General features: G+C 39.4%; 2 protein-coding genes across 2 annotated transcripts in view; both read left to right on the top strand.

Annotated features, from left to right (window-relative positions):
- b4galnt4b (beta-1,4-N-acetyl-galactosaminyl transferase 4b) overlaps positions 1–7,125 on the top strand; it is a 151,269-nt gene extending 144,144 nt beyond the window's left edge. Inside the window, exons 17-21 of the mRNA XM_022665248.2 lie at positions 727–880; positions 2,163–2,235; positions 3,049–3,202; positions 4,064–4,190; positions 5,459–7,125. Coding sequence (XP_022520969.2) covers positions 727–880; positions 2,163–2,235; positions 3,049–3,202; positions 4,064–4,190; positions 5,459–5,573 — 623 coding nt within the window. The 3' untranslated portion in view covers positions 5,574–7,125. The remainder of the gene's footprint in view (positions 1–726; positions 881–2,162; positions 2,236–3,048; positions 3,203–4,063; positions 4,191–5,458) is intronic.
- Positions 7,126–7,384: 259 nt separating this feature from the next.
- abtb2a (ankyrin repeat and BTB (POZ) domain containing 2a) overlaps positions 7,385–11,903 on the top strand; it is a 41,043-nt gene continuing 36,524 nt past the window's right edge. The window contains exons 1-2 of the mRNA XM_022665246.2: positions 7,385–8,021; positions 8,342–9,224. Of these exons, the coding sequence (XP_022520967.2) occupies positions 8,372–9,224 (853 nt within the window). The 5' untranslated portion in view covers positions 7,385–8,021; positions 8,342–8,371. The remainder of the gene's footprint in view (positions 8,022–8,341; positions 9,225–11,903) is intronic.

Genomic DNA, 11,903 nt, shown 5'->3' with positions numbered 1-11,903 from the left:
ATGATGCTGATAATGCTGATGGTACTGATGGTGCTGATGATACTGATGATGCTGATGGTGCTGATGGTGCTGATGATGCTGATAATGCTGATGGTACTGATGGTACTGATGATGCTGATGATGCTGATGGTACTGATGGTGCTGATGGTACTGATGATGCTGATGGTGCTGATGGTGCTGATGCTGCTGATGGTACTGATGGTGCTGATGGTGCTGATGATGCTGATGGTACTGATGGTGCTGATGGTGCTGATGGTGCTGATGATGGTGCTGATGATGCTGATGGTGCTGATTCTGCTGATGGTACTGATGGTGCTGATGGTGCTGATGATGCTGATGGTACTGATGGTACTGATGGTGCTGATGGTGCTGATGGTGCTGATGGTGCTGATGATGGTGCTGATGATGCTGATGATGCTGATGGTACTGATGGTGCTGATGGTGCTGATGCTGCTGATGGTACTGATGGTGCTGATGGTGCTGATGATGCTGATGGTACTGATGGTGCTGATGATGCTGATGGTGCTGATGATGCTGATGATGCTGATGGTACTGATGATGCTGATGGTGCTGATGATGCTGATGATGCTGATGGTACTGATGATGCTGATGATGCTGATGGTACTGATGGTGCTGATGGTACTGATGATGCTGATGGTGCTGATGGTGCTGATGGTCAGTAATCAGCGGTACCGCGGGTGATGGAGGTTCTGTTTGTGTGTGCAGTGAAGAACCAGGCCCGCTGGGTGCAGCAGTTCATACTGGATATGGAGCTCCTGCACCGGGAGACGGGCGACGGCGGCTTCAGCGTTATTCTGGTGGATTTTGAGAGTGAAGATATGGATGTGGAACAGGCCCTGAGGGAGAGCTCCGTGCCCAGGTGAGTGCCTGTATGTTCAGCCCTACTTACACAGGCCATCTGCATATACCCACAGTGCCGCGTGGGAACACCGCGTCAACCCCCGCTCCGAGCAGCCATTAGTCACAGTGTGAGTTTAGCACCTGCATCCGAGATCCAGTCAAACACTTTCTTACAGCTCTGCTTTCAGATGGAGGATTACTTTTGGTAATTAGTGTTAAAACAGCAGTGCAGTGTAGAAAATCCAGTTTATTACACCTATTAATTTAATTTTCTGGATTTTAAAACTACAGTGCCGTAATTTCTTTAGTTTTTGATTTTTTGTTGTACTTATATTTTCAGATTATCATACAAAGATAATTTGAGTCAATATTAAAGCAATTTTTAAACGATTATTTCATTTATTAAAGGAAAAGAATATATATTCAAACAAATCTGACCCAAATGTGAAAAAGTAATTTTACCTGATAACTTTTAGCGCTTTTCCACTGACAAAAGCCTGGGACTGTTTTAAATAATTTTTTATTTTTAGAATTAGTTTATCTTATCTTATTTTTCTTATTTTAATTTTTAATCTTTTTTTTATTTATTATTACTTTTAATTTTACTTTTTATTCTAATGTTTTATATTTTGATTCTTGTGTTCTTAGTTCATTATTATTCATTTTATTATTTTTTATTATTTTTATCATTTTACTGTACTTTTACTATTCCCTTATTAATTATTATTTAATATATATAATATAATATAATATATTTATATATATTAAATGTTGATTTAAAATTAGAATTTTTATTTTTATTTTTTTTACTATTCTATTGCTTATTATTTTTAATTTTTTATTAAAATGTTTTCAATCCCATTGATGCTGTAAATGCTCTTTTAAGTGGTCTCTTATTTTTATTCCAGAGCTGTATAAGGGTGAACCCAGCTTTAAATAATTGATCATTAATTGACATTAATTCTTAATAATTAGATCATTATTTGCTGATTATTCAGGCATGCTCTTTTTATTATACTTTTATCGTACTTTTATATGTAAAAATTGACTTTAAACCGGCCCATATGGGTATATTCAACTCAAATGCAATCAATTAATGCCCCAGTTAGTGATGCTCTGAGGTTAACACCTGCATGCCAGGCCCAATATAATCCAATTTTAGCTCTGCTCTCACATTAAGCACATCAGGGGTCTTATAAGCCAAATCTGGTATGACCTGAGGGTGGCGTCTACCTGTGGCCCACATTCCAATTGGAACACCTGGCTGTGTGTAACTGTGGACGCTCTGGGTCTGTGTGCAGGTACGAGTATCTGAGAAGAGAAGGGAACTTCGAGAGATCTTCAGGATTACAGATGGGCGTGGACACAATAGAGGTAAGCATTTAATAAAAGAGTTATTATTACTATTACTATGATCAGTTGTTAGAGCCCTATATGTACTGTGCAGCTTGATTTAGGGCGTGTCAGTGTGTCTTTGCTATCATAACGACAGGAAAAGTACACTTTGCACAAACATGTATTAATTCTCTTAATTTTCTTAACTAATCATGAGTGTTTTTTGGGCATCACTTGACATGCGCTTTAAGAGTAGAACCAGGTGAGCTCTGACTTTGGTGGATTGCTATTGTAATGGTGCAGCTACCTGGACGTGTCCAACAAACTCTTCTCAGCAGAGGAAACTGAGCTGCTGGTTGACGCTGTGAAGGAGCTCCAGCAGCTCATTTACGGGAACAGCAATGTTATTTTATTTACTATTCTGTTTATTGTTGATGTAAAAGTTGGGTTTGTGCTGCTGTGTGTTCATGTGTGTGTAATAAGTGGGGGTGTACGCTCGGCTCGGCACGGCGCCTGTGTTACCGAGATAGCGATGAACGTCTGACTGTTGGCGTCTGTCTAGGTTGTATTCAGTCAGTGGAGCTCCTGTGTTTTCTGTTACCAAGATAAACAAGATAAAACTCCAGAAATGTACCTGAACACACCTCATTTCCAGAACACCACGCCCATCAGTGTAGATATATTCAGAAGCTCTGCTGCTGTTTAAACCAGGCAGGAGGATTAAAAAGCCTAAATCTGTTTGTATTAAAACATCATTGTTTGGTTTAACATGTTCAGATGTTCAGATAATTGTATTAATGATCTACAGTAAGGTTGTAACTGATTGTAGTTTTTGCTCTGGGCATTTTTCAGGACAGTCACAGCATCGTGTTCCTGTGTGATCTGCACATTCACTTCCCCATGAGTATCCTGGAGAGCATCAGGAAGCACTGTGTGGAGGGCAGGCTGGCCTTCGCCCCCATCGTCATGAGGCTGGACTGCGGGAGCTCGCCTCTCCAACCCTATGGTGAACAGGCATTCTATACAGGATAAGGATTAATAAATGCAATAAATATTATGTACAGCTCTGGAAAAAATAAGAGAGCACTTAAAATGATGAGTTTCTCTGATTTTGTCAAATTAAAAACCTCTGGAATATAATCAAGAGGAAGATGGATGATCACAAACCATCAAACCACCAAACTGAACTGCTTGAATTTTTATACCAGGAGTAAAGCAGCATAAAGTTATCCAAAAGCAGTGTGTAAGACTGGTGGAGGAGAACATGATGCCAAGATGCATGAAAAAAAAACAACCAGAATTATTCCACCAAATATTGATTATTTCTGAACTCTTAAAACTTTATGAATATGAACTTGTTTTCTTTGCATTATTTGAGGTCTGAAAGTTCTGCATCTTTTTTCAGTTACTAGTAATAGTAATATAATTAAAGCAGGAATAGAATAAAACAACAATGTTCATTTTACTCAAACATAAACCTATAAATAGCAAAATCAGAGAAACTGATTCAGAGACTGAAGTGATCTCTTCATTTTTTACAAAGCTGTAGATATACAGGATTTTAGCTTCATGAATGGTGTTTCACATGGGCATGTTAGCTGTGTAATGGCTCCACCTAGTGGCCCCAGATTATAGAATAATACTAACTTTAAAATAATAATAACCTTTCATTTGTGGTATTAAAATACACAAAGAAGCACAAGACATATGTCTGATTCTAAAGTTTTATATATATAAATTTAAATTTCTATTTAAATCACGGTAAAGTGATGCTCCTATAAGGATACAGAGTTATAAACGTTTAATAAACGTGTGAATCAGATAAAATGCTGATGTTAATAAGTGCTGTTGTGTTCCTGTATTACAGGCTACTGGGAGGTGAACGGCTTTGGCCTGTTTGGAATTTATAAATCAGATTTTGATAAGATTGGTGGGATGAACACGGAGGAGTTTAAGGATCGCTGGGGAGGAGAGGACTGGGAGTTCTTGGACAGGTAATAATAAAAATCATATATTTTTTATTAAGAATAAGAGATGTTGTGCTCTTTAGGTATGAGGATAAATATTTCAACACAGTTAATTTGTCAGTGTTAAATCAACACGTTGTTCATTTATGAGTATTTAAATCTGCATTTTGTGTATTTTAGTTCATTCTGACTTGATAAACTTATCATTTAATAATAAATAATATGAATATTTAATTCTGTAATTCAAACATTTGAATTTTAATTATTTGCTGTTAAAAAAATACATTTCAGAAAAAAACTCACTTCTGGCATTATTGTCATGAATTGCTTCGTTGGTCTTTATTTTTTAGGCTTTCTAAATATTTTAGTGATTTCTCGTTATCTTGAGATACTTTCTTGATATTTTGAAATCATTGTTGTTCATTGTTGTGATATAGTATAGTAATAGTAAGTCATTATCATAAAGTGCTTTGTCAATATTTTGAGACATTATCTCATTGTTTTGAGCTTAAAAAGTCCTAATTATTACTTTCTCAGTATTTCTGAGATAATCTCTAATTATTTTAATTAATTGTTTTTGAGATAAGTCATTATTATCTTTTAAACAAGATTTGATTTCTATGAGATTTCTATGAATGAATTTAAATGTATCTAATTTTCTTTTATTTTCTTATTTTTAAGAACATGATTATACTGTGTGCAACCACAAGAGGGCACTGGTGTACTTTATTCTCAATAATAATAACAACTATAAACTCAATAAGTATTGTGAGATACTATCTTGTTATTTTTAGAAACTCAAAAAGTATTGTGATATACTATCTTGTTATTTGTGAGATACTATATTGTTATTTTTAGAAACTAAGTATTTATTGTGAGATACTATCTTGTTATTTGTGAGATACTATCTTGTTATTTTTAGAAACTCAATAATTATTGTGAGATACTATCTTGTTATTTGTGAGATACTATCTTGTTATTTTTAGAAACTTGGTCATTATTGTGAGATACTATCTTGTTATTTGTGAGATACTATCTTGTTATTTGTGAGATACTATCTTGTTATTTGTGAGATACTATCTTGTTATTTTTAGAAACTTGGTCATTATTGTGAGATACTATCTTGTTATTTTAATATATGTTCTGTTTTTTAGGATGAGAATATTATTATTATTATTATTATTATTATTGTTGTTATCATAAGTATTTGCAATGGTCTTACATATTAATATGTTTTTAAACACCTTTTTAATTTTCTCTCTCCTCTTTCTGTCTCTTCTTCTCGTTTTTTCCAGGGTTCTTCAGAACGGTCTGGAGGTGGAGAGACTGAGGCTGAGGAACTTCTATCACTATTATCACTCTAAGCGGGGCATGTGGAACAGCGCTGTGAAGAAGCCGGCGCAGGGCTAGGGGCCGAGGGCACTGTGGTGTGATGGTGGGATGTTGGCGCTGGTCTGGATGGGCCTGGAGCATTTGTGGAGCTTCTGCTAGGGTTCTGGAGCTCGGCCCGCGGGTCAGCGGCACACACTGTGTCTGCAGCTCTGATCTGAGAACTGCAGAGGAATGGAGAACCTGTACTGAACTCAACTGTGATATAATGACTCTTCAGCCCTCAGGATTTCTGGGGGCGGGCCCAGAAAGTGCCAATCACAGCAGCCAATAGCAGAACTTTACAGAAAAGTTCTGGAGTTAATGTACGATGTGTTTTTATATATATATATATAGAGAGAGAGAGAGAGAGAGAACTCAGGTATGATGTTGTTTCAGTATGTGGGTTATTATGAATTAATATGGATTAAATTTACAATTTAATTGGTGCTTTTTAACATTGACCGTCTTTTGTCTTTTTAAATAAGGTCAATGGAAAAAAACTGCCCAGTGTTTTGTATTGTATTCTCTCTATCTCTCTAATACTCTTTATAATACTTTCTCTCTCTACCTCTCTCTCTACTACTGTCTTTCTGTCTCTAATACTCTCTCTCTACCTTTACTACTCTTTCTCTACTTCACTTTCTCTACCACTCCCTCTATTTCTCTACTACTCCTTCTTTCTTTACTACTCTCATTCTCTTCCTAATACTCTCCTAACTACTTTCTCTATCTTTACAACACTCTTTCTAATACTCTCTCACTCATTCTAATACTCACTCTCTCTTTCTCTCTACTACTCTCACAATCTAATACTCTCTCTTTACTGCTCTCGCTTTACTACTCCATCTAATACTGTCTCTTTCTCTCTACTATTTTCTTCCTCTCTATAATACTCTCCCTCTACTACTCTCACTTTCTAATACTCTCACTGTCTTTCTTTCTCTCTTCTACTCTCTCTCTAATACTCTCTACTACTCTCCCTTTACTATTTCCTAATACTCTCTCTTTCTCTACTAGTCTCACTCTCTCCACTAATCTCTATACTTCTCTCACTCTTTCTCTAACTACTCTAACTCTCTCTACTCTCTCTTTCTCTAATACTCTCACTCTCTCCACGACTCTCTATACTACTCTCACTCTTTCTCTAACTGGTCTTACTCTCTCTACTCTCTCTTTCTTTACTACACTCTTTGTCTACTTCTCCCACTCTCTTTCTAATTCTCTCTTCTTCTGTCTTTACTACTCTCTCTCTTTCTGTTTCTAATACTCTCTACTTCTCTCTACTACTCTCACTTCAATGCTTTCTCTCTCCCTTTATCTCTCTCTCTCTCTCTCTCTCTCTCTCTGTTTATAAATCAGATAGAAAGGTGCTGAGCTGTTGATCTAGTCTGTGCCCTAAACGAGATTAATAGTTATTGTTGCCCCATAAAGAGTAAGTTAGGAAGAAGATAAATAAAACAGATAGTGGTCTCTGGTGCCATATTTAAAGGCTGATTTCTGTGAAATTGTCTGTAGAGAATATAAAGAATGTAAATTTATCTCATTTTCTTTTATTTTCTTATTTTTAAGAATAAATAAAGGAATAACTTCACTTTGTGATATCGTGTTACTTTAGTTTTGGTCACACTGTATAAGTCCTCAAGAGAGCACTGGTGTACACTTAACTGAAATAACTGAGTTTAATGGGAAATTGTCTGTACTTCTTTATTATTGGAATTAAATAATTCTGATTGAAGCTGATTGGCTGATTGAAAGGTGGTAGATGGTTAGTCCTGGTGGGTTAAATTTCTAAGAATAAAATGTAAGACAAAGTTGCAAAAAAAGGTGAATAGAATAGTGTATCTCCGTTCTTATTGGCTCAAATAGGACCGTGCCTTTGCTCTGATTGGCTGAGAGGCGGCTTGAGTGGCATGCAAATATGTTCCAGCTGCTCCTTCGCTCTGATTGGCTGAGGGCTGGCTGTCAGCTGATCCTCCGGCAGCAAACTTCTCAGCTGTTTCTGCTCGCTCTGCTTTCACGCGCTCCACTCAGCTGCTGGCAGTGCACGCGCTGCTCTGTTGCACAGATTTAACAGGAGATGGACACGCTTTAACCCTCTGAAGCCTGCTGAGAGTCCCCTGAAGGTTCTTCTGAGGGGTCTGCTGGACGTTTCGGAACTTTTGGACTTCTGACTTAAAGTTCAGGTGCTGCCCGATTCCTGAAATACATCAGCACCCAAGGAGATGGGCTTCTGAAGATTTCTGGACGTTTGCAGAACAACAACACCCAAGGAGATGAACACTTGCTAAACTTTTGGGAGATTCTAAAGGGTTAACCTGAAGGTTCTTCTAAGAGGTTTCTTCTGAAAATTTCTGGACTTTTGTAGAAAGTTTACATGCAATCTGGTTTCTCAAACCCAACAGCAGCCAAGAGATGGACAGTCGTTAAACCTTGTAGGCTTCTGAAGGTTCTCCTGCAGGTTCTTCTGAAGGTTTCTGGGCGTTTGGGGTTTCTGCACCAGCATAAAAGCAACCAAGGAGATGGACACTTGTTTACACTTTAGGGGATTTTGAAGAGTTAACCTGAAGGTTCTTCTTATGGTTCTTCTGAAAGGGTTCTTCTGTAGAGGATCTTGTAATGTTTCTGGACTTTGGTAGAAAGTTGCATGCAGTTTAATTGCTCTAATCCATTAGCATCCTACGAGATGGACACTTGTTAACCTTTTGGAGGGAGGCTTCTGAAGGTTCTTCCTAGAGTATCTTCTAGAGCATTCCTCTGGGGTTCTCCTAACGAGTCTCACTAGACTGCTACTAAAAGTTCTTCTGGAGGTTTCTGGACTTTGGGTGCAAGTTTAGAAGATGGCAACTCAACTCAGCAGCAGCATGAACCTGAAGACCCTGGAAGATCTGACTCTGGACTCGGGCTACGGAGCTGGAGACTCCTCCGGGTCCCTCAGCCTGTCCTCCTCCAAGTCCAACTCCCAGCTGGCCTCTGCTCCGCACCGGTGCACCTGGTGGCAGTGCACGAGCTCTATGAGCAGCAGGCACGGGAGCTGGGACACGGTAAATACGGTGCTGCTGCACGAGGACCCCGAGGACACGTTCTCCAAGTGCCCGCGGCTGCCGCACCTGGAGGAGTTCCCGTGGACGGAGGGCGACGTGGACCGCGTCTTGCGCAAAGTCGCCCCGCGCGCCTCCTTTACGGCCGAGTTCGCGCGCCGCTTCTCCGCGCTCTCCCGCAGGGCGCTGCTGCGCGTGGCCCGCGAGGCGCAGCGCCTGAGCGTGCTGCACTGCAGGTGCACGCGTCACGAGGTGCAGAGCGCGGTGAGCCTGGTGACCAGCTGGCGGCTCGCGGAGAGTTGCCTCGCGGCCACGGTGAGGGCCATGTCCCTGTACAGCATGAGCTCCGGGGAGTCCCTGCGCCGGGGCAAGTCCGCGCGCTGCGGCCTCGCGCTCTCCGTGGGACGCTTCTTCCGCTGGATGGTGGACACGCGCGTCTCCGTGCGGGTGCACGAGCACGCAGCCATCTGCCTGGCGTCCGCCGTGGAGAGGTTGATGGAGGAGGTGGTGCGCAGGGCGCTGGAGGTGCAGGGTGCGGGAGGTGCGGGAGAGGTGCACGTGGACGCACTGGAGGCAGCGGTCAGCAACGACGCGGAGCTGTACGGCCTCCTGCAGAGCTACGAGCACCTGATCTGCGGGAAGAACGCCAACGGTGAGTGCAATGGGGGTGTGGGGTTAGGGGGTGGTTGGACTTGAGCATAGAGGAGTTTGGGTTGGGGTTTTAATAGGGATTTGTTGGGGTTTAAATTGGGTTTGATGGGGTATACGTTGCGTTTGACGAGATTTGGATCGGGTCGGATGGGTTTTATATGGGGTCGGATAGGGTTTATATGGGGTCTGAAGGGGTTGGATTGGGTTTATATTGGGTTTGATGGAGTTTGTTGGGTTTTAAATTGGGTTTGTAGGAGTATTGGGAATTGGGTTTGGATGGGGTCAGATGGGGTTTAAATAGGGTCTGATGGGGTATTAATGGGTTTTGATAGGGTTGGATGAGATTTAATGGGGTTTAAATTGGGGTCAAATTGGGTTTTAAAGAAGTTTGGACCGCGTTGAATAAGGTTGGTGTTTGATTAGTCGATGCTCCCAACAGGTTTACAATACTAGTGATGGGGGTATAGAGTTGTTCATGTTAAATGTTTATTTTACACCATTAGCAAACTGCAGTCTGTTCCCCTATCCTACCTATTTGATGTGCTCATCAGTCGACTTATCATGACTTAATTTCAAGAATTCGGCTCCTGAAAATGAAATGAAGCTGCTGTTGATTGTTGTGGGACATTCTGTGGCATCAGTGAAAATAATAATAATAATAATAATCTTATTCAGGTTTATATTTTCTCATGTAGGAGCACGCTCAGTCCCACATAATTACACACAAACACTTCCCAAATCTGCAGAACCACAGACCCGTTATTATCGCTGGCTCTGTTCCTTTGATGTCAGAACAATAGAGTGTCTGCAGAAGATCTAGAGAGTTATTGTCTGGCAGGTTTTTGGCAGGAGATTAAATAGATTATTATAAACTCAGTCTGTACATTTAGAGTCTATTTCAGAATAGTGGACACATTAATGAAAGGCTTTAAACAGTGATATACAGTGTTTAGCAATACGCTGTACAGGAACGTTCCAGGAACATTCTGAAAACATGTGAAGTAATATTGGTTTACATCACAAGGTTATTAGAATGTTTCTCGCTTAACGTTCCCAAGACACAAAAACATTGTAACTAAAACATAAAAATACAAACATAAGAACATCCAGAAAACTAAACAGATTGAACATATTAATTGTAACGTTTTAAATGTCAGGGCTCTCCGGATTCTAGCCAGGAGGTGTGGAGCTACTTTGAGCTGGATAACGGTGTAAAAAGTGATTTATCAGGGTAAATTATGCCCCGTATCACCCAGTCTAAAGGGTGTTTGGATAAACTGTTACAATTTCGGGTCTCTAAACACTGTGGGAGAACGAAGGTGTGCTATTCATCAAAGGTAAGAACTTTTTATCATGTTTTACTTCAACAAAAGTCCATTTTACACCAGAGTTCTCCTTTAAACCCTATAGAGCATGCCTTTTACCTGCTAAAGAGGAGAATGAAGGGAGTAACCCCCCAAAATAAAAAATGTCAACTGAAACAGGCTGCATTATAAATCTGGAAAAGCATCACAGTAGAAGAATGTACTGTAGATGTTTAGTGATATTAATACAATTAATGCAGTTAGTGCAAACCCTATTTAAACCTCATTAATACCCCATGTAACCCCCATAAAACCCCATTTAAAGGCCATTCAAACCTGTACAAACCCAATGCAGTGAAAACCTGAAAAAGCATCACAAACAAAAGAAGAATGTAAATGAATAAATGTAAAGATTGTTTTTTTCAAGTTTGCAGGATGTTTTCTGAATGTTACAATTAATATGTTCAATCTGTTCAGTTTTCTGGATGTCCTTATGTTCGTATTTTTATGTTTTAGTTTCAATGTTTCTGTGTCTTGGGAACCAATATTACTTAACATGTTTTTACACCGGAGATCTCCTTTAAGTTTGGAGATTAACTAGGCTAGTATTAAAAGTTTTCACTTCTTGCCCCAGATGAACTCCTCCTTTGTAGTGTTTTGGATCATTATCTTGAGGCATGATGAAATATCTCCCAATCAGTTTGGTTTGTCTTCCTTCACACTGGTAAAGTTTAATCATTGTCTTATCAGAGCATATTTAGTAGGAAATACTTTTATAGGGGATTATAAATCTGTTTTTACATTCTGTAAACACTCTGATTGGATGCTGGTTGGATCTGGGTGCTCGTGCCCTGCAGTAAGTGAGTCTACGTGTGTCGTTTTCAGTAAAACACAAAGCTCTATTGTTCTGGTCAGAGCTGTTCATGCCTGGCACTGTTTAAAAAGATTGACTGTGAGCGTAATAAGAAATGAAAGTCTGGTTTTATGAACAGTCCTCTGGAAAGAAAGGGAAACTTAGAGTTTTGTTGGGACATCCTGCTGAATATTTGGCAAATATTTGGAAATTATTTAACTGAAAAAACACCCTTTTGGTGTTCTACCTACCACGCAAAATAGAATATATTTATAATGATATCGCAATACTTGCAAATTTTCAAAACTACAGCATCACAGGAGTTCCTTTTGTGTTGTGTTTAATCCCCACCCACTAGAGGGCAGTGTTTTATTTTCCTTTTGTCTTGATGTATAAATATGATTGAGAATTTGTATATAGTTTTACAGTATATTAGTGTTGAAATAAAATAACTATATATACTAAATATAGTGTTGGAATAAAATAACTTTGTTCCGACCTAGATGATAAGCTGGGTGAAATA

This window comes from Astyanax mexicanus, chromosome 23 (genome assembly GCF_023375975.1).
Source record: "Astyanax mexicanus isolate ESR-SI-001 chromosome 23, AstMex3_surface, whole genome shotgun sequence".
In the NCBI taxonomy this organism is placed as follows: Eukaryota; Metazoa; Chordata; class Actinopteri; order Characiformes; family Acestrorhamphidae; genus Astyanax; species Astyanax mexicanus.
Note: the sequence above shows the minus strand (reverse complement) of the source record. Positions and strands in the feature narration are given on the sequence as shown.